Source organism: Pungitius pungitius, chromosome 13 (assembly GCF_949316345.1).
Source record: "Pungitius pungitius chromosome 13, fPunPun2.1, whole genome shotgun sequence".
Classification (NCBI taxonomy): Eukaryota; Metazoa; Chordata; class Actinopteri; order Perciformes; family Gasterosteidae; genus Pungitius; species Pungitius pungitius.
The window spans coordinates 6489184-6511834 of record NC_084912.1 but is presented as its reverse complement, the minus strand read 5'-3'; the positions used below and the strand labels follow the sequence as shown (position 1 = coordinate 6511834).

The following is a 22651-nucleotide window of genomic DNA, read 5'->3' as shown; positions in this document are numbered from 1 at the left end:
AAGAAATGTTCTCGATGCTGTAGGGATGTCCGTTGTCTCGGCCTCCTCACACGAAAGTAGAAGAAAATGTGGAAGAAGGCAGTGTACACTTCAAACGGACAACTTGATGCTTCTAAATGTTTTCTCTTAATATATGTCCTGCAATTCAATGAATCATACAGTGTGCTGCCCGGATTGCTTGCTGACTGTCGAAGTGATTAACATCTGGGTGTTTTAAACAGCTGGGCAGAGTGGAAACGAAATAGGACAGATGTGTTCAAGGTCGTGAAGGACGGGAGTCTGTCCCAGCATGCAGCGGGCATTACCCAGGACAGTCTCAGAAGGATGAGAAAGAAGGACGAACACATTGACACCCACAAACACAATTTAGGCTTCGCGATTCACCCACCTCGCATTTGGATTGGACTGCGTGAGGAATCTAAAGCGCCTGAATAAAAGCTTCCAAACAGGGCTTTGACTTTTAAACTAACGTTTCATTGAATCATATTCCTCAGTCTCTCCCACTTGTCAACCTCATGTTTTTGTAGAGCAAACACTGTGTGTTTTATTAAGTAGGCTACCTCTCAAAATTTCCGCCGGATCGGTTGCCGTTAAGATGTTCAGTTTGAAGGGGATCCCTAGTGATTAAATATACAGGCACATTAACCGTTGCTCTTGTAAACACAACATTTAAAATGTGCCCCTCCTCTGCGGCTGAACGAGCGGAGGGAAGAGAGCTGGAGACGGAGAATGAAGGGAGGGCGCTTCAGCGAGAAACAAAGCCGTGAATCTGAAGAAGAAGAAAAAAGAAAAAAAAACTATTGTTTTTTTTTTCCGGTACGCGCAAATAAACACATCGACACCTCCTCACGAACCTGCTGGAAGGCGCCTGGGTTTTGAGTGGATGCAGCCCGAGGCGCACTCCATCCCGCCACGCGGCCTGTCAGTGAGCCGCCGGTGGACGAGGGGCATGACAGAGCAGCAGCGGTTGCATGAGGACGGGCTGCACTCCCTGCTTATTAGCTGGGGGGGGGGGGGGGGGAGGGGGTTACACCCCCCCGAGTGCGGGTCAAAGATATCTGAGATGGTCTGCTGTCATAATTATAGATTCAGCCCCGGCACGCTATTTTTCTCCATGTTGTGTTGCGGCGACCACAGATGAGGGCGAAAGGTCGCGCGGCAGGACAGCGGCAGACAAGAGCTTTTTAATAACGCTGCAGCACTTGAGTCGGAGGCCCACCCTGCTGGGAGCACGCACTGGGAGTTTGGCATTTTAACAGATCAATACAGGTTTAACGCATTTCATATTCTAAATCCAACATGCATGCAAAGCACAAGAGCAATGCGCCTGTAAAAAAAAAAAAGAATGTGACGCGGTTGATGCAGGTGGATCTATTCAAAGTCAATGGGGTTTTTTAATCGATCGGGGTGAGTTGTGAGAGAGTTCGTGACCTGATGTTTGGAGGTTACTGTGGTGAAAAGCAGGCCCCATTTAGCTCAATGCATCAATACCTTCACCAAGAAACTAAGGAAGTTTTCTTCAACAGCTCGAGGTAACAACGATCCACAAATGATCATTTGGGGGGGGGGGCTGAAGTATTCCTTTCAGCTCTCACTATTCCTGCAGTTAAACATGTTTTATGTTTTGCTAATAAAGTCCCAGCAGATCTCTCTCCTAAATATCTTCTGCAACACAAATTTATTGAAATGATGCATCTTACCGTACTGGTTCCTGTAGGTAAACCATTCAAGGCAATGACAGCACAGATGCCTCAACACTTCTGAATAAAACAAAAAGATCTTCTCAATGACACTGTAGGCCTAATATATTATAGATTGTTATTGCAACGTATGTCATTATAATCAAATAACTGCCAATAGCAAAAATTATAATTAATGAATTAGTTAAATAATTGCTAGAATGAATTAAACAGCTCCAATGATGAGAGAGTTGTTTTGGTAATAAAATGTTGTGCCATTCAGGACTGTTTTCCTATGCAGGTTGCCAGCGGGGTGCCATCTTTGTTTTGATCAGAAAATAGAGGCTCCACTTTGGACACAAGTGTAAAAGACCTGTATGGCCCAAAGTACACTTCAAAAGCACAAATACCGTGCTATTGATGGACAATAAGCACATGATTTAGTGCTGTAGAAGCAATGGATTGATCTCATTTTCTTACCTTTTCATGTTGATTGAAAAGCTATAATGACACTGACAGTAGGCTGCACTTCGTTGGTAATTATCAGATGTCGGTTTGTTTCATCTCGAGTAAACTTGACTGCACGCAGGCAACATGTGAGAAGTGCCTGCGGTGTCGAAACATGACAAAAACCCCACTTTTTCTACACAAACTGAGTCACGATAACAAGCTCAAGGCCATATTACATACATGAACACTGCCAGCTTTCCTCTGCTCCATTACACTTTCTTTGTATTTGCAAGCCAATTTATCCACATTTCACAAATTGCCTGCCTCTCTTTGTTTGGCATGTGAGAGAAGGTTGCTTATTGATGTGTGACAAGCTGCCAAAACCTCTTTCTATTCATCTCATACATTCAGAGAAGCTTATTGCAGCAATTATGGCTTTACTTTATCTGTTAATAAGAGAAAAAAATAAGTGACGTTCAACATCGGCCACAGATTATTACTTTAAACTCATTTCTTAGAGAGTACACCCCCCGGCCAGCCATAACGCAGAGAGAGAGAGAGAGAGAGGGTGGGGCATGTCGCAGAGGTGGAGGCACACTCATATTATAACGCTGTAGGCGCAATGACATTCTGTGTCATAAGGGGGGAAATTACAGAGAACAGAACAAGTGAGTTCCTTGTGTTACTGGGGGAAAGAAAAATGCCAAATCCTGAGTAAATTGTTTTATTCTCAATCTGATTAAGTCCAAATGTGTATTAATACCTTTTAATAATGTCGAATTTAATCATCCTTAAACTATACCCCTCGGGCACCAGCCCTCTTCGTGTCTTGGTTGTTTATCTTTTGGTGTAGACTAAAATTAACAAGATATAGCATGTTAATTAGTACAATTTAGATTTGCTGTGAGGCAAATTCAGTTACCTTGGAACCGAGTGACGATAGCTTTTTCCCCCAGGCCCCAAGTCTTAAGGCTTTTTTACGATTTATTCTTTACAAATTGCCAGTCGACTTTGATTCTGTTACACAGCATCAGCACAGATGTTTTAAAACATTTCAGGTTCAGTTCGGGTAGCGTCAGATGGATTTGGATGAAGCTTTGTCGTGAAATGAGTTGGTCTTGCTAAATGTTTTGAATCAATAATACATGACTGGGACTTGGCCTCATCTTTCAATCCACACAATGCCTTTAGATGATGTCCGCGAGTCGTCAATTTTCCACAGCTATGCCGAGGACACACACATAAATAATGGCAGGGCCAAATGGCTCATAGCCTGTCTACATAAACAGATGAGTTATAATCCCTTAAAACTCAATGAAAGACACGCGAGACATAAATACTTTTTGAAAGCCTTGAAGCCAAAGCCGATGCAGTAAAATCTTGGATAGCTGGTTACCCACTTCAAGTCTCGGCTAGCTGCCTTTTGGTATTAAATCACACCTCTAAATCAGCTCATTTCATCTCACAAAAATTGCCACTGTGCAAATTAAACCAGCAAGGTGTCAAAAAGCTAATTAATGTCCACATCTCCTAACTGGTCTTTCTAAAAAGTCAATTTACCTACAATAATTCAAACTCCTGCAATGTTTTTCTAATACAATATTACTTTTATTATAATAATATATTGCCATTTTTAACCTTTTGCTCAAGATTCATCATTTTTATCTCTATAATGACTTTCACGGTTTGCCTTAGCGGTGTTCAGTGAGCTGTATACTTTATTTTATTAGCTTCACTAAAAGCTTCACTCTCTATTTTTGAGTAAGAGGGATCAGACTCTTAGACTAAGATCGTTCTCAATTACGCCAAATATATGCCCGTAGCTCAAATTGGTGACACAACACGACTGTTTAACACAAAGTTATGCTATTTTTGATTTACAGTTTCCCTTCATCATCAATAAGGCGACTAATTCTCTCAAGCTCTGCAACCTCTCAACAGCCACATGTGTATGTCTAAGCGGCTACATCCAGTATTAAAAGTAATGATCAGTCACTAAAACTGCTTTACATTCCCCCAAATACCAAGCAACCTTTGTTGGCGAACGCGGTCCACACTGCGTCAAAAGGTGGTCCGTGCGTAAAACCTTTGGCGCATCAAACTACTCACGCTGCTGTTCTGTCCGGACCAGTGCACCATCGCCTGGTTGTGAGCCGTGTCCCCGCTGAGTGCAAATGTGGAACTCGGGAGCTCAAACTCCTCCTGGTCCGAAAACGAAGCGTCCTCCCCGTCCTCGGGTCTGAATCCGGACCAGGTCTCTGCGCTCCTCGCACTCCGCGTTCGTCTCCAAGTGGCCGCATCCGCGCCCTCGTCCGGGGACTCTGTCACATCAACCGGCGACCCGTTTTCCTCTTTGGCTTCATCGTTGCCCTTTTCGTCGTCACTGGGAGGGGGGTCAGCCGCGGTTGAAACGCCTCCAGGAAACACTCTCGGGTCGGAAAGTTTTTGCTGACCGTTCGACGCGTCCTCCCCGCTTGGCTCGTTTCCCTCCAGCCGCGTGTGCACTTTGGACGAACTTTGTTCGCTCGCCGTTGATTCTGCAACGTTGTGCTTTCCGCCTGCGCGGTGGTCGGAATCGGCGCCGGGCGACCAATCCGCGAATCCAACCAAATCTTCACCCGGCGCCTCGATAGAATTAGTCAAATCCAGCTCGGAGCGTCCCCGAGGGGAAGCTTTAGTGAGCGGCAGCCGGCACGAAGGAATGCACCTTAGCTCCGCTTGTGTTCCGCCCAGGATGGAAGTTAAGGTGAAGAGCCAAATCCACTCAGAGAAAATGATCAAAAGGCAGTGACCGGGGCGCGTCTCCATTCTACGTTGATTCCAACTTCGGGCGTGTTACAAACAGACCATTTTCCCTCTTGAGCGTCGGTCTGTCATCGGCCGCTGGAGTGGAGTCCGTGAATGCGCTGTGGGGAGGAGCAGCGGACAAGTGTTCCCAAGCACTGATGCAAACGATGCACCAGAGGAGGAGCTGGAGTCTGAATCGTGGACGCGAGGGGAGAGGGGCCCAAACCCCCACCCCCGGCATCCTCATCTCAGCCTGAAAGAAGAGAGAAAGAAAAACAACAAAAAAAAAGTGCAACTGGGCAGACTCTGAATTAAGTTATATGTGGAGGCACGTGGTTCCCTGTGGTTTTTATTCTTTTTTTGAGCAGCCGTGGGTCTGATTCTATTCCACTGTGTAACATTGGACTGAATCATCAATTATGCATTAGATCAAAACAATCTGAGAGGTATTCCGATGACGGTGTCTCCTCTGAAAAGTCTTGAAACAGTACTGGTCGGCCCCGACTTTTCGTGGAACTGCTTTGTGACTTGGGCTTTATGAAAAGATACGATGAATCTTTGCATTTGCCATTAGCAAATAAATGAATAGGATTGTCTGTGTTGCCTGTCAGTTGTACCATGCAGGTAACTGCTCTGTGGGGGCCAGCCTGCCAAATGGAGAGTGTTTCACTAAGGCTGCACTCCTGTTTTATCCATTTAATGGATCCCTTTGTATTTCATCAGCCGGTGTTTTGGGCCTGTTGGGGACTGCTTTTGTGGGTTTTAATTCAACACAATCAAACCATCTAATGTTAAAATACTCAACAGATGTTTACTTCATCCCAATTAGGAGCAATATAAACGGCCTATAGGGTTAATATCAGGGAGGTCAGACCTGTTTTTCCTCGACCTTCTCATCATGGTCAGCCTCCTCTTCGGGCTCTTCTGCCCCAGCTTGTACGATGCAGAAATAAATTGTGACATGTGATGTTGTGTTCACTGAGTCCCTCAGCCATGTCCAGGACAACTCTTGATTTATATCAGGGGATCCTCCGTCAGGTTTCCCAGGTTACCCGGTTATGTAACATAAATGTGTGTGTGGGGGGGGGGGGTAGAATTCCTCGCAGAAAATGAGCCACGACCAATAAGTATGAGTTTGAAAAAAAAAAAATGAAACATGTTAATTTTATTTTGATAAAAAGAAAAAAAAATGTCTGTACATGGTTTAACAGCTGAGTGGAAAGTGCCCAATGCCTCGAGTTTTAGGGTGGCCTTTTTCAGGTTAATGTAGGGGAGCCTGACATGAAATAATGAAAAGGATCCGAACAACAGGTGAGCAAATAATCATTTTCTCCATCAAACACCTTCGGTCTTGGCTGTTGTATTCAGGAGGATCCAGTGTCCATGGAAATAACCGACAGCCTATTATTGCCATGCAATGCGGACACCCTGGAATACAATGTTATATTTCTGAATAGTTTGGGCTTTGTTCCAGTCAGCTAATGGTAAACCATTAGGAGGAGTAGAGCCTGTCCAAACCCTGTGATTAGATTCTATTTCTAGGCAACGTTTAGTCAATAAGATGAGGATGCTGTTGACTGGTGACTGATGCCAAAGAGACTCCCTATATTGAGCTGTGTTCTCCCCATCGCTCTGAGCCCGGGACGTGATTCTGTTCAACACACGGGTCAACTGCACAGAGACGTCTTTCATTGACAGCCATTAGTGATGCAGTGAGCAAGAGCTGTCTCAATCTGTTTCAGTTAGACCCCAGCAGACAAGGGGAAACCAGTCTATAATGCAGATTGATGGCTGACTGAGAATTTTAATCATGGCGCAACATTGGCTAAAAAGCTCAAGTCTTGACTGTAATGCAAACCTAATGCACAGTCCAAGTATTACAATGCGGACGTCTGAAATGAAGTGGTGTGTGTACATGTGCGTGTATGCGTGTGTGTGTGTGCGTGTGCGCGTGTGTAGGTGTGTTTGTGGCGTATGACTTTTTACATGTATCGCCCTGGTCTTGTGGTGGACACATCCGCAATGAGATTGCTGAGGGATCATAATGGATTTTTGCCTGACCTGCCTGCTGAGTTAAAACACGGATGGTTGTGCACACGCTGGGTTTCTGTGAACCTCTTTTTAGCACTTTCTTTTCATATTTTTGTGCTAAAATAATTTTCCAAAGATAGAATACAAATAATGTTCGGACGGATATTAATTAACTATGATTATTTACTTAATCAAAAAAGTATTTTTGAAAATGTCAGAAAATAATAAATTCCCCAGGGACTGGCCAAATTTTCAAATCACTAACTGTAACGCCCAGACACGTAAAAATTCAATTTTTGATAATCTGAGTGACCAGCTAGAATATTTGACATTTTGGAGACTTCAAGAGTGATCCAAACAATGAATCAACTGTCATAATATTGTGGACTAATCTACTTACATACTTTAACTTCTTCTTCTACAAACGACTGAATGGTGGATAGCGACATGTTAAAATAAAATCTGTGAAGGCATATGAAATAAGAGGAGGCAATTTGGAGGCGTGCTTTAAAAAACAAAACTCCACACAGGATCTTTTTGAATTGTTCACAGACTTTAAATTCCACTGTGCAAGGTTACAAGGTGACTGATGTATTATATCACACTTGTGTGGACAACATGGCAGCTGAGTGGAATCATTGTCTTTCGACAGACAGGATTGCCGGTTCGCCGACTGTCACACATGCTGAATACAAACTGTGTCCTGCTCCCTGAGCTCATACTTCTATCAAGGAAACTTGTGAGCAGACAGTGTGAAAAGCACACAAAGGACCTGAGGCGACAGCGATCCATGTCGTTGGACTATTCTCCTCTTTTTTTTTTTTAATTAAACAGATTTCCGTGAAAGAAGAAAACAGCCCCGTCGAGCCGCTTGTCCACTCTGATGTCTGGTTCACTTTCACAACTGTTCAGATGACTGTGATGCCCATAACAGGGATGCAAAAAGAGGCGCAAAGAGACATCGGGAACTTTGCTCATGCAGAGTACATTGTCTCGCCCTTCTGCCCCGACTAAAAAGCACAACATCTGCCTGCAGTGCTGCGTTGAATGTAAGCATGTGTGTGCATATGACTAAAAGCCCCACACAAAAAATAAAAAAGGTACTTTCTTTTCAGCATTCAGGAATAATCATCTTAACTCATAAAATGAAGAAAAAGAAAGTGTGAAACCTCTGTGCATGTTTTTGCATTCATGCAGATGTGTAACAGAACGCGTCGTGCTAGATAGTCGAGATAGAAGGTGTTAAAGTAGCTACAGACACCCGAGAGCTCCACTTTAATTAGTGCTGAACACACTTCTGGGGCACCAGGAGAGAAAATCGCCTGAAAATGATTTCAATTACAGTGTCGAGAGATATGGTGAGAGGCAATAGAGGCAGAGGGTTAAATGCTTTGACCCCAGTGATATGGTTCAGGTTCTATTTCATACCACAAAGCATTTAATTGCTGTTTCTTCTATGTAATATGAAGTTATACCACATATATACAGTTATATGTGTTAGACTCACATACATTTGTGGTACTCACAGAGCTCTACAGATCTATTTGCAGCCTGATCCTAATACATATTTAACACAGATTTAATAATAAGTGAGACAGATTTTCCCACTAAAGTACCTTTTCACCATTCCGTTCATTTCAATTCTTCCACACGTTTTGCAGAGGAGTCTATGAGATCAGAACCTTACATTGGGCCAGAAGAAATTCCTCACAAAATTCAAGTAAATTATATGAAATCTATATTTTTGCACCTACACAGCAACTATTTCTGCTAATTTCACTCAGGCCGAGAAGCCAAAATGCACTGATGTAAATTAGTAGGATAATTGTGTGAGGATTAAGGACCTAAGCTGTATGATTAGATGATAAAGGCCAATATAAGCACATGGCAGTAAGGAACAAATTTAGCACATTGTTTCATTACAAATTCATTATTCACAGCATCAGGGCCTGGATATTGAAAATGTGTTAACATTCACGTCTACTAGCGTAGCGAACAGGCTAAAATCTATTAAGACCTCAATTATACCTTGGACACACACTTAGTAAGTTGTGTATTGCACCTGTTGTCTCTCTCACCAGCCATGATAAAAGAGATCAGTCCACTGTGCATATTCCAATTAAACTGTCTTTGTTTTGCAGGGTTAATTATGCAGAAGACATAATGAAAAGCTTGTTAAGAAAATAACCTACAATGAGTGATCTGGCGAAAATGAATATGTCCTTGTCCCCACAAAATGAAAAATAACTTCACATAATAAATAATTTATTTCACAAATAAATTCCCATTATTTTTGCTCTCTTTGAAACAATCAGTGTAAAGCCACCAGGCTGCAATAAGACAAATAAAACCCTCATATGTGAGCCCATGTGGATTTTGCATTAAAACAAAACATCCCATCCCTTTAATTAATGTCCCACTGGTGTGCACACTTTATTAATCTGGCCTTGCACTCAGCCTAATATCATTTCCCAACAGGAAAAGAGACAATTTTCAGAGAATGAGATCTTAAAGCAAGGTTTTTGCGCCCTGTACATTGAAGTTAGTCTTAGTGTACGGGGCACAAAAAGTGAGGGTAACCTGTTGTTTTACAAATTTAACGGTTATTTGGTGCTTGAAATTAAAGTTATTCATGGGAAAATCTAAAGTCTCCGTAAAGTTAATTTTGGGGTTGCACATTAACATAAATTGGCAGGGAATGACCCTTTTCTTATTTTTCTTTCTAAAATCCGACATCGGAATTGGTGGTGAGTTGAATCGTTGCTTTATTGGTTTAAATTTGATTCCTGGCGGATGCCTTCAGGGGAAGCCCCGAGAGTGCAAAAGGAAAATAACCTCGAGTTGGAGACACCCTGGATGTAAACATTAATATCTGAGAGAAGTATTGGAATATTGGCACAGAGGGGCAAAGTTCTTCTCAACATGATAGTAATTAAAACTTTTAAAAGTCCGTTGAGTCCACTTAAGTGAGTGATGGTGACAGAAGTCCGCGGGGGCCTGCCGAAGATTTCCTCAATAACGTGTTACCTTTTTTTTTTTACTTTTTGACTGTCTCACTACAGAGATTATTACCGAATTTTGCAACTGTAGAGATAGACAGTATCGCGAAGGTAATGACCGCAGGTGAACATTATAAAATAACTGGAGTAACATTTGAGACGTTTTCTTGAGGCGAGTTTAAGAGATAAGCAGAAATAATCTCTGGAAGCCAAACAATTCTCCAGCAAAGTTGTCAAGGGAGTTACAGTCTATATGTACTCATCTTAGCCAAAAGCAGCACAACCATGAGTTTAATTATCCATTCAAAATATCCCCATTTAAATTGTTTCACACAATTGTAAAAGGCAAGTCATAAAATCCAGTCAATTATCTTTCAATTGATCGGACTGATACTGTTTGTTTCAGTTTGCGTGGTGATGACTAAAATCTGGGGATTCTGACATTACAACTAATTAAAAATTGACATTCATTCATGCCAAACATGGTCCATGGCCTCTACAGTGACACATTGAGATGTTTTATGATCTGACAGCGACTGTCGTCAGGGCAACATTTGTCTATACAAGTCATTGTTGAAATACATGATAATGTCATGGTTAAGGGAACTTCATCGCCATGGTTACAGTGATAAAGCGCTGCAGGATTTGAGTCCTAACACCTAGAATTCATTTAAATGTTGGAATCTCCTGCTCCTTCGTCAATGGGTGTTTCATGATGGGTTTTTGGTTACACGCCTGAAAAAATATCTGCAGTGAACACAACACTAAGAATCTTGAATTTGAAATGTTTTCTTAAAAACATTTGCCTTACAGGTGGCTAAATGAGACTAATAAACAAAACACTAGTTGGTCTTTAGCTGCGTGGTGGTGACGTGAAGTATGTTCACAGTGAACAAAAGCTTACTTCTGCTAGCTTCATTTGCTCTTTAAAAATCATAATCATATAATTATTGTTTATTTGTGGAACAAAACATGTATCGTGAAGTATCATGACTAGTTTTTTTTGCCATTGAGTTTTCTGCACAATCCAATGGAACAATCCCATGAGCTTTTTGCCAACTTCCAGGTTGGCCTTACAGAGATACATTATCCCTGCTGTCGCCTGAAACAATGGGGTTACGCTTCTATGTTGGTTGGATGAAAACAACAACGCTGCCACGGGCTGCAGCTTCATATTTGCTGTTCTAATGTTCTAGTGTCACACTAACCCAGTGCTCGTGCCTCATTCACATGGCATTCCTTAACAAACATTTCCAGAAGAAGGCGCAGTATAACACACAGTATAACTACCACAGGACCTAGTAGCGACACATTGCTGATACAACTGAAAGAAATCAGTAAAATTTAGGAGTAAGGGAAAGACTGGCACTTGCACTTAAAACAATGTCTCTGAAAGCACTGTTCTCGGCAGGAGAGCAAAGAAGCGTGAATGATTTCTATAAACTTGCCTTACACAGTGTTTGGTAACAGCTTAACTTTGGCAGCAGCATGCTGTCCTCGTCTTTCTCCTTGCAAAGCAGTCACCCTCTGGTTCCCTTTTGCCTGAACCTAATTAGTCGTGGAGAAAAATGAATGAGAAAAAAAGAGAAGGTCATTTTTGTTGTTTAGCTTAGCGATAGAAACTTCAGTACACAGAAGCTTCACATGAAGCGGTAACCACTAATGAGGTCCGCTCAGCCTTTGCTTACTGGTCTGAAGGCCAAGGCGAACTTAAAAAACATTGAACTTTGCAGAATAGCAAGGGAGGGAGAAGGAAGAGAGAACTCCCACACAGTGCATCAGTAATTCACAAAGGGAAAATTTTCATCCTGCAGAAGACCCTTCTTATTTTCAGGAATGTCATTTTTGAGTCGTACGAAAGGCGCTGGAGAGAGACCTCCTTTCCAGACATCAATTATTAACCAAAGCTTATATCACAACCTCATAGATCAAAACAGCAGCCTTGTAATATACTAGAGGGCATCTCATATATTTATCGCTGCAAGAGAATCACTGGTAAGACAGAAAGGTTAGGCGTTTGAAATCTGACGCAAACTCCGGGTCTTTGTAATTTCCCTGACAGGTACACGATATGGCACAGGAACACTGTAGGGTATGGGAATCTATCTTTGTACTCCTCCATCAGAGGCAGAGGATTTTTGCACCACCACAGAATAGGGTTCCTGTGAAAATGAATATTTCATGATATTGCTACCAGGCTGTGATTGGTAGCATAAGAGTAGATTTGCATTCCAAACTGCCTGTTGTGCAAAAAAAAAATCATCGTTACCAACCCGAGTCTTAATATAGCCGGGAGTCCAAAAACATGTGCTATGGTGTTTTCTATCCCCCCCCCCCCCCCCCCCCCCTGAGGTTCAAAACCACCCAGCAGGTAAAAATGTTTACCTTAGGTTAAAAGCTAACCATTCTCTGACTCATTAGGGATGCTGAACGAATACCAGATTTCCCTTTATGTCCTATTTCATTCTGCTTCTACTAGTGATGATAAAAGGAAGTTTCCCTCCTTCTGGGGGCATTTAATAATGATGAGATAACATTTCCATGGCGCCTTTTATTGTATATTTTCTGCTGACAGAATAAACTATTTTTTGATCCCATCCCAACTTTTATCCCCATGTTGGGGGTAGATTCCCGCGCCGGTAGTTAGCTTCTCAGAGTGAATTTAGTGGTCCTGTTCTGATTTAAGCACTGTTGTAAACCGAATGCATTGGAGGCTAAATGAATAATGAAGTCATTCCTAAGTAAGAAGTCTGGACACTTGCCTCAAGGGGGGCTGTGTCACTCTCTCCGCCTGTCAGCGAACTGTGCTTTCCGATGCAACAATCTTGTAAATGTTAAAACAGATGATTTGTTTACCTTTCCATTCAAAAAGTCAGGAGACCCTTTCTCCTTGATTTGAGAGAGAGAATGTGTCCAAACTTTTGACTGTTACTGTACGTCCCTGCGCTGCATAAATATGACACAGCATCTTTGCCCACACAACGTGTAATTGTTATTCAAAATGTATTTTTAAGATTCCGTGTGCCGCCGCAGAGAACCCGGGGCCTATGCATCCTTATCTGTTAGAAAGTTGCAAAAATAACCTCACTGCTTCTGCACACCTAAGCCTACTCCATTCTGATCCAAAGAACCTGTCACTCTGTAACTTGTACTGAGACAAACCAACTGGAACCCCCTCAAGTACCCGATGCTGATTTGCATTTTGTATCAGGTTCCTTGGTCCGACGCCAGCACAAGCATGAAAAGCGCCGCTCCCCAGATATGACGGTCCCGATTGAAACTGTAGGCAGGGAGGAAGCTCTCGCTCTGTGCTTTCTATATAGAGAGCTCATTAGTTGGAGAGACCTGTGTGCATTGTTCCAAGTCTGCAGAGTCAGCGAGGGAGCCACTCATCACTCCGCACAAGCCAGACTCCAGCACATCTGGTGTGGCAGCTTCAGGGTGACCTGCACACGCAGCCACGCGGACACACACGTGCAATGGCTGCCGTAGATGCAGAAACATAAACACTAAGCACAGTGCACGAAGAGATACCGAAAGGATAATCTTCTGGCACATCGCGCATGCATTGTGTGGACAGAGCTGGATGAACAGCGTTGGAATGTGAAGGGTCGAACACACATTCTTCCCCTCACAAAACACACACACACACACACACACAGACACACACAACTCCACACGAGCACCGGCCTGGATCGCCTGTGATTTACTGGGCATTTTGCACCCAGCTAAGGTGGCCACCTCCAGCACTGACCCTGCACTGCAGCTCAGGGACGCAGATCCGGTCTTTGCAAGCAAGAATCCCCGAGCGCAGGCGGACGCTCTGGTGTCAATCTCCACTTATGAAGGTTTTAACTGAATGGCTTGAAGGTCTAAAATGCACGGCTCCTTTCACATAGGTCGGCCCCTCTTACTGCTGTTCCCGGTTCTCGGCTATAGAGCGAGTTGGTCTGCACTGCAGCATGTTTTACCAAATGGTTGCTGCAATTGTGTGGGCTCGCGTTCACAATTCTTTGACATTGAGATTCCGTGAAAGGAAGTCCAACCCAGTCTCCAAAAAAAGCGTGAAATGGCTACGTTGGTCCACCGTGATAAACGTAGTCATGTTACGTTTTCCCCCAAAATAACGTTACTATGTTACGTTTCTTTTGGCCCATTCATTTACATTGCTTTGCAAATAGGTCACGTGACTATCAAGTTTCCCGGTAGCGAAAAGAAAAACATGGCGGACGGTCAGCATAATCTCCGTGAAAAACACAATATTTTAAGAAAGCATCAGCATTTGTATGCATTTCGATGGCATTTCTAGCGAGAAGTATGCGTTATTCTTTCATAATCTTCTATCAGAGACTGTAGAAGACCTTCCGTTTATTCGTTTCTGCGAAGATTTGAGTGTCCCTTTGGCAAAGCGTGGCTACGCAACGCCTTTAACGGCGCATTATTAAAAAAACACTTCCAGTGGGGGCGTTACCGTAAAGAAGCGTTCAGCCTTAAAGCCACTAATCGCCAAACAAAACAAACTCAAAGCACTCGAATCACATTATGACTTTTTAAACATAAATTCCGTTATTTTTATGAGTTTTCAATGAAAGAATGCATCATTTCCGGGGGTAGGCATGCCCGGGACATCCCGAATTATGGGCAATTTTGATTTGTCCAGCTTTTTGACAGCTCCAGTCCCGACTTCCAATCACAGCCTCCTAAATCAATGACGCGCCTAAAACTCTCGGATCGAACATTACGTCTTGTTTACATGGGAAAGGGGGGCGGGGCTTCGCCCTCAGAGCGGAGCGTCATTTCTCGCTCCACACGTCTCCTCTTTTTACTGGCCAGGAAAACGGGCGATCTATCCCACGTGGGTCTGGCTCCATTCCATTGGCTCTGACGAATCCATAGAGAGGCGGGACTTATAATTTGCCCGGCAAACGGAGAGATTTGAGCTGCATTGCTTCCACTGTGCGTGAAGTGGCCGTGAGGCCTCCACTAAAGTCTCTCTCTATTTGTTCTGCTTTACTCAATAAAAGTAAAACCTTTACAGATATACTGTCCACACACTAGGCTAACATAATGGAGACTTCCAGGCTTCGTCCTTTATGTTTTATGGGGATAAAGCCCCTGTAAGTAGTTTTTTCCCAAGCAAATCTGAGTTTCTTCTTTTTTTGTGTGTCCCATACAAATATCAAAATATATATACTGATTTTCACATCCAAACACACTCACTTATGTTCCCTTTTATCATGACAACAAGAAATTTCAAGATATACCTTTTGCTTTCATAAATCATACAGTTTTAGTGTGTAAATGCCCAGCAGTGTACGGTCCGAGGGCCCCTATCGGGCCACTTGTTAGATGGGTTTGATGGGTTACCGACTAAAATATATGCCCCCACCCCCTAACTTGATTTAGGTCTGTTGCCTCAGGGTAACTTGTAAATATAATAAGTCAAACAAGCAATGTAAGCATTAAGAAAGTAGTGCATTTTGAGCACATTAACCACAAATGGATTCAAACATAAATTCAAAAATATTAAACAAAGAAATGAAATGACCAACACTGTATGTACAAAATCCACATACAAAACATGTAAACTTAAAGGGCTTGTTTGTGTCAAATTTTATGGCATACACATTCAACTGGCCTACAATAACCTGAAGAATGTCTTAAAATACTGAAGGGGGGGACATGATATCATTAGAAATGTTATGCCAGAGGGAGCACAGAATGTATTGTGGGGTGTTCAACAAGGAGGATTTTCAACCTCTACTATGTCTCCATCCTCATCTTGATCGACAGACTCACTGTCACTATCATCAGACATGCGTTATCCTAGTTTTAGTGTGTAAATGCAATTTCCAGCATGAGACCTAAAAAACGCCTACAGGAATAAAAGGGTTAAACCAGATACAACTTGCTTGTTTGACTTATTTGACTTATTATATTTACAAGTTTCCCTGAGGCAGTTAGGGGGTGGGGGCATAAATTTTAGTCAGTAACCCATCCAACCCATCTTAAAACTCAGTCGAAGGAGTCTAACGCCGGAGTCACAGGGTGCAACAAAACTCTGTAGTGAAAAAAGTGAAGGCCGAGGCATGCTGGGTGAGGTGCGATCCCGGCCCTTTTGGGACAGTGTTGTGCCTGAACGCGTTCATAAACTTGTTGATATTTTGGGCGAACGTGAACTCAACGTACTGTATTAATGCCCGATGAACGTCACTGTTCTCGTTCATTCTGGTGTCTATGAACGGCGCGTTCGTTCAGCTTAACATCGTTCAATGGGGTACCAGATTTCTATAGAAAACACACCATAAACGCGCATTAATAAGTGTAGCAAAGAGGCGGCGTATAATAATTTTAAAGAGTTTATGAAGTTACTGACAAGGTCGGTGAGGATGGGAGGAATCTGACCTTTCTTTGCAAACATTTGCACCTTAATGATTACTGTCCTGTTTTTCTTTTAATAATTCCTTATTTAAAAAAGACCATTTAAGCAGCATGTGTTTGAGAATGTAGTGTAGGGGTAAACTCTGCAACTGCTGCTAGTGTGGAGTGAATAGACAGCAACATAGCATCAAAGAATCATTAGGGAAATGCTGTCCCCTCAATGCTAATGTAAACCCTGGTTGGATAAGGATTCAAATTGGATAAGAAGATTAAATCTGATGCATAGCTTCAGTGTTAAAACTGATAAAATAATTGCTGTCTGTGGTTCTGGGCTGTGGCAATAATTTAAAAAAAAAATAGCTCGCAGCAACGTATGGAAAAAAAGAACTGAACTAGTTCATTTTTTGGAACCGTGAACTTAGTTCAAATATTTTGAATTATGAACTGAACTAGTTCCTTTTTAAAATTTGTAAACTAAACTTTGAACTAGTTAATGTAGAAAGTAAACTTTCCCAACACTGGCTATAGGACCCCGGAAGATGATGAACTATGCCTGGGAAGGGCGAAGCCATGCCGGTACGAGCATGATGTGCAAATTAGTCGTCAGATCAAAGTATAGTAGTGATAGACTAATCGAACCATCTAACAAGTGGCCCGATAGGGGCCCCCGGACCGTACACTGCTGGGCATTTACACACTGTATGATTTATGAAAGCAAAAGGTATATCTTGAAATTTCTTGTTGTCATGATAAAAGGGAACATAAGTGAGTGTGTTTGGATGTGAAAATCAGTATATATATTTTGATATTTGTATGGGACACACAAAAAAAGAAGAAACTCAGATTTGCTTGGGAAAAAACTACTTACAGGGGCTTTATCCCCATAAAACATAAAGGACGAAGCCTGGAAGTCTCCATTATGTTAGCCTAGTGTGTGGACAGTATATCTGTAAAGGTTTTACTTTTATTGAGTAAAGCAGAACAAATAGAGAGAGACTTTAGTGGAGGCCTCACGGCCACTTCACGCACAGTGGAAGCAATGCAGCTCAAATCTCTCCGTTTGCCGGGCAAATTATAAGTCCCGCCTCTCTATGGATTCGTCAGAGCCAATGGAATGGAGCCAGACCCACGTGGGATAGATCGCCCGTTTTCCTGGCCAGTAAAAAGAGGAGACGTGTGGAGCGAGAAATGACGCTCCGCTCTGAGGGCGAAGCCCCGCCCCCCTTTCCCATGTAAACAAGACGTAATGTTCGATCCGAGAGTTTTAGGCGCGTCATTGATTTAGGAGGCTGTGATTGGAAGTCGGGACTGGAGCTGTCAAAAAGCTGGACAAATCAAAATTGCCCATAATTCGGGATGTCCCGGGCATGCCTACCCCCGGAAATGATGCATTCTTTCATTGAAAACTCATAAAAATAACGGAATTTATGTTTAAAAAGTCATAATGTGATTCGAGTGCTTTGAGTTTGTTTTGTTTGGCGATTAGTGGCTTTAAGGCTGAACGCTTCTTTACGGTAACGCCCCCACTGGAAGTGTTTTTTTAATAATGCGCCGTTAAAGGCGTTGCGTAGCCACGCTTTGCCAAAGGGACACTCAAATCTTCGCAGAAACGAATAAACGGAAGGTCTTCTACAGTCTCTGATAGAAGATTATGAAAGAATAACGCATACTTCTCGCTAGAAATGCCATCGAAATGCATACAAATGCTGATGCTTTCTTAAAATATTGTGTTTTTCACGGAGATTATGCTGACCGTCCGCCATGTTTTTCTTTTCGCTACCGGGAAACTTGATAGTCACGTGACCTATTTGCAAAGCAATGTAAATGAATGGGCCAAAAGAAACGTAACATAGTAACGTTATTTTGGGGGAAAACGTAACATGACTACGTTTATCACGGTGGACCAACGTAGCCATTTCACGCTTTTTTTGGAGACTGGGTTGGGAAGTCATCAGCGTGCCTGTGACTGTATCAGATGGCTTATGAATAAAGAGAAAAAACGAAATAAATCTACTCCACAGGCAGGGAGAGGGCATGCCTCTATTGAGAGCATGTCAATGCTCATTCTACTGACGGAGCCGCTTTATCGTGGCGACGTCATTTCAAAGAAACGCCGAACTGTGGAGGAAGAAGTCGACTGAGAAAAACTGGGAACAAAAGAAGCACGTATTGACTCTGTATCTGTATGAAAGAAATATACTAACTGGACCCATGGAGGCCGTTTTAAAAGAACAAAATGAATCGATAGAGTTAATCTGAGCAGATCTCAAACAATGGCACTCACAGAGCGCTGTCACTTTGGACCAAAACCGCTATTAGAAATCAATGCTTTTTCGCTTCCATGCCGGTGGCAAGATGCCACAGTGACTGCAGTGTGACCTGGGAGGCTCGATGAGATCGCCTTCGTGATTCAGACGTGCGGCGAGTGGAAGATAAGGCAGAGGTACACATTTAAAGAAAAACGTTGCCGTCTTGGGAAATACTCTCCTCCTCTTGCAGAGGAAGAAATCCGAATTTCAAAACCACAGTACGTTAGCTAAATATAAAGTTGGCCGGGTAACTTAGTTTAGTACAAAACCGGAAAACAGCTCGACACTGTGCAAAGTCAACAAAACGCACACTCTGTCTGGCTTGTTTAATTTGGACAGCGGTGGTTCGTTTTGTTCGTGAAGCGAAAGCAAATATTCATATCATCAAGTATTTTTGACAAACTATATTTCATCCACACACATGTTCATTGTCTGTGAGCCAGGTAATAACACATGAAGCAACAGCAACAAAATAAATAAATAAAAAGATTGGTCCCCACCATTGTACACCGGCTTTCTGCTTTCAGCTCAGCTGTGCAGGTCTCCCACCAGCAGGTGTGAATCGCGACTGGTCGACAGTATCTGGCAACAGACTTCAGTTTCAGGAGCAGTTCATAAGCTGCTTGGACAGGTGTGCCGTAAGGATTAGACCACCTTTTGATCCCCAACGCATTCAATCAATCATCGCAGCACTTTACTTAATATAGTTCCTGGATTATTATCAAGCATAATATTACAGTATTTCAGACAATGACAACAACTGCAGATGGGCTTTAACGACTGTAAATTGCACCCCTTGGTTGTCACAACACCTCTTCAGAAAACCGCTAATTGGGAAGGCTCAGCCTATTCTCAGAAGCCGAGGAAAGGGAAAAAGGGGGGAAAGATAAAGAAAGGAAGAAAAGCGCGAGACTTCGACGTCCCGGGCTCTGCTGTCATAGCACGACGCCGCGCTGCTCCTCTGAGATTTGCCTCTGTGAAAAGCAAACACAAAGGGCTCCGCGCGCTCCTCAGACGCGTTTTATCGGAGGTGTGAGGGAAGAGAGAGTTGTCAAGGCCATCACAATTGTATTCACAAACCGTGTGTAGGTTCAAATGAAGCCGCGCGAGGAGTCGTGCCGTGACGTCAACAGACTATATTTGTGGGGGCGTCAGTAGCCCGTGGGGGGAGGAGGGGGTCACACTGAGACTTTATTGAACTGCGTGACCTCATCATTATCCGGCTTTACTCTTTGCACTTTGTTGTGAAAGACTGAAATAAGAAACATGTCTCAAATGAGGCACAAGCCTCGCACATGGGAGGCTTTCAGAGTTCAGTGGCTTCTCAGAACATTTTTGATTTGACAGCATTGGAAATATTGCTGGCATCAAAGCTGCACATTTTGGTGAAAACTCTTCCTAATGATGGATTTCAGTCATACTAGCGTTCCCACACATTTCATGGTGCTTACATTTAGGACTTAAAAAATATCGAGAACCACTATTGCTAAGTTGAAAATACATGTGAACGCACACGATTCTGTATGGAAATCTCATGAGAAATCAACTCAACTGTTAGTCGTGAGTTTAGCCACTTATTGCACTCTAAAGCCTGCTTTAGATAAAAACAAGCCCACATCAGTGTGATGAAAGCCTAAACAGTTCCATTATGGCACAATAGCTTGCAAAATTGCTGGTAACTGCATATAATTAATTTAATGTTCACTAGGCCCTTGGCGGCTGCCTTTTACACGCTATCAGTTTTCACCAGATAATTTCGCCCTGCTAAACATTTGTGTTGAATTCACACAATGATCATATGAATTATTGAGTCACGGCCAGTAAGTAAGTTTGACGAGGTCTCAATAACCTCTGACCAACCAAATTTCTTATCAGCTCATCCTCGGGTTCGAGTTGACTGTTGCAATAGTACAAGATCTGAAGGGGATTCGCTCCAGGCGCTTTCTGAGATGTCACAAGAACGGTCCCGGACGCGAGGTCACAGCCTCCGCCCACGGTCGTCTCCAGAAGGGAAGCCGGCTGGTGGAGTTTTTAAATTTCGCGTACTGACCCTCCAGCTTTGACGTTTCTGTTACCGGGCGCAGGGCAGCGGGTTGGTGTCGGAGGATGAGTCCGTAAACCTCCACCAGTAGGGATCTGTGACATTTATCCTGTGCCTAGGATGGAGAAAATAGATATTTGTCATGTATGCAATCGGGCCGGTGTTGACCCATATGTGTATTTTCAGGGCTGTAACTGTCATATTCGGTGCGGCCCGTGAGAGGCAAATATTGGTTACGTAGGTCAAACAAAAATAAACAGATCCAGAAGAGGTTCCCCTCCGAATGCACACAGAAAGATTCCCATTCCCTGATATGTTTTCAAACTTTTAATGTGAAAGGAAATAATTAAAGGCATTTCTGAGCCCTCCATTCTGAAAGCAGCTACATTTTTTATGAGCACCATCTAGTTTTTTTTGTAGGAAGCCGAGCCTTCTCTGTGGCACACTTTTCAGGCTTTATAAATAAAATATGACGTTCACGTGGGTGTGCTTAAGCAACAAAAAGAAACTCTGTCTGAGTTGTTCTCCAGTGATTTCAAATCAATCTTTTGTGATAAGAAAGAAAAAACAGAACTCAATCAAAAGTCCAGGTTTTGATCTCATTATTTCTGTGAATTAGAGCCCTAACAATGGTTTATTACTTTGTTATAAAGTAAAAATTGATTCATTTGTTTGATTCCGGGCTTGTGTTGGCTTTGATAGTCATTTAAAGATGGGTAACCCATTCATTCTGCTCATAAAGGTATCAGTCACAGCGGCTATCGTGATGAACAATAACACGGCTGACACAAAGCTAATCCAACGTCACTCAAAAAACAATTTGCAAGTCGAGGTGAGTTTGATTTTGTTAACGTCAATAAAAACTTTACTTTACAACTAATTCACTAAAGCAAATGTTTTTTTGTTTTGTATTTTAATGGTAAATGCTGCTTTACAAACACACAGGAGCTCATGGGCATCTCAGCCACACACATGGGAACGATGATTCTAGCATATTCCTATGTTTCTAAGCCATACACACTGGTTCCTGACTGAATGTAAAATATAACAGTTGAGGTATAAAAAAAGGTGGCAACTCGGCATTTAACACTCATCCATGTCTCCCGTTAGGATGTATTTAAATCGCTTTGGCAACCTTCTGACTTTTCCTCTATAGCTCCTATCAGGCTACGTTGGGCATCGTGTTCATTAGTCAATTTTAGCATGATGTGATATGCAAAAATTAAGATTTGAACATGGTGAAATGCAGCATGTCAGCGTTTTCATTATGAGCATATCATCATGCTGACATTAGCAGACAAACCGTGGTCTTGACTAATATTAACCCAAGTGTTGCCTATCCAAAGACACAACTGAATGGGAACCACGATGTGTGCTGCCGAGGCGCCGCCCCTCTCTACACCCACCATCCACCCAACCACTTCCCCTTCGGTTTTCATGGGACTTGTAAATCCTTTACTTGAGTACATGCCGATGCAGCATTAGCCTTCTTGCCAAACTGTTTTTAGAAAAACAAGTAGGCACACATCGATATTTGTATTTTTAGATAGAGGCCGCTTTCACAGAGCACTGTTTTGGTGGTACGATGGTGTGCAATGTGACAATGCGCAGGATTTTTCTCCACCTTTAACGTGCACAGCTGTGCGGCGTTAGAGCCCCACCGGAGATGCTACCTGCGTATGTGTGTTGCTTTTTGATTGCCTCTGAGGAGCAAGAAGGAGACTTGGCTCATTAAAAATGAATGTATGTGGGTGGGTTTGGGGGTGGGGGGGGCGTGGGGTGGGGGGGGGATCGATGGATACGACAATAGAATACATTTAGTGTGGACCCTGCAGTGACATCAGGGACATCTCAGTCAGCAGCGATATCATGATCTCATTAAAATGATGGAAGTTAAAATCCCTGGACAGTTTGCCGAAATGAATCACAGCAAAGACACTGAAATCATGACCTTAATTCTTTCATTTAAGCGAA

At 42.8% G+C, this 22651-nt stretch overlaps 1 protein-coding gene across 1 annotated transcript in view; it reads right to left on the bottom strand.

Annotated features, from left to right (window-relative positions):
* LOC119214263 (VPS10 domain-containing receptor SorCS1-like) overlaps positions 1–5183 on the bottom strand; it is a 40247-nt gene extending 35064 nt beyond the window's left edge. Inside the window, exon 1 of the mRNA XM_037465928.2 lies at positions 4239–5183. Within this exon, the coding sequence (XP_037321825.2) occupies positions 4239–4937 (699 nt within the window). The 5' untranslated portion in view covers positions 4938–5183. The remainder of the gene's footprint in view (positions 1–4238) is intronic.
* Positions 5184–22651: the final 17468 nt, after the last annotated feature.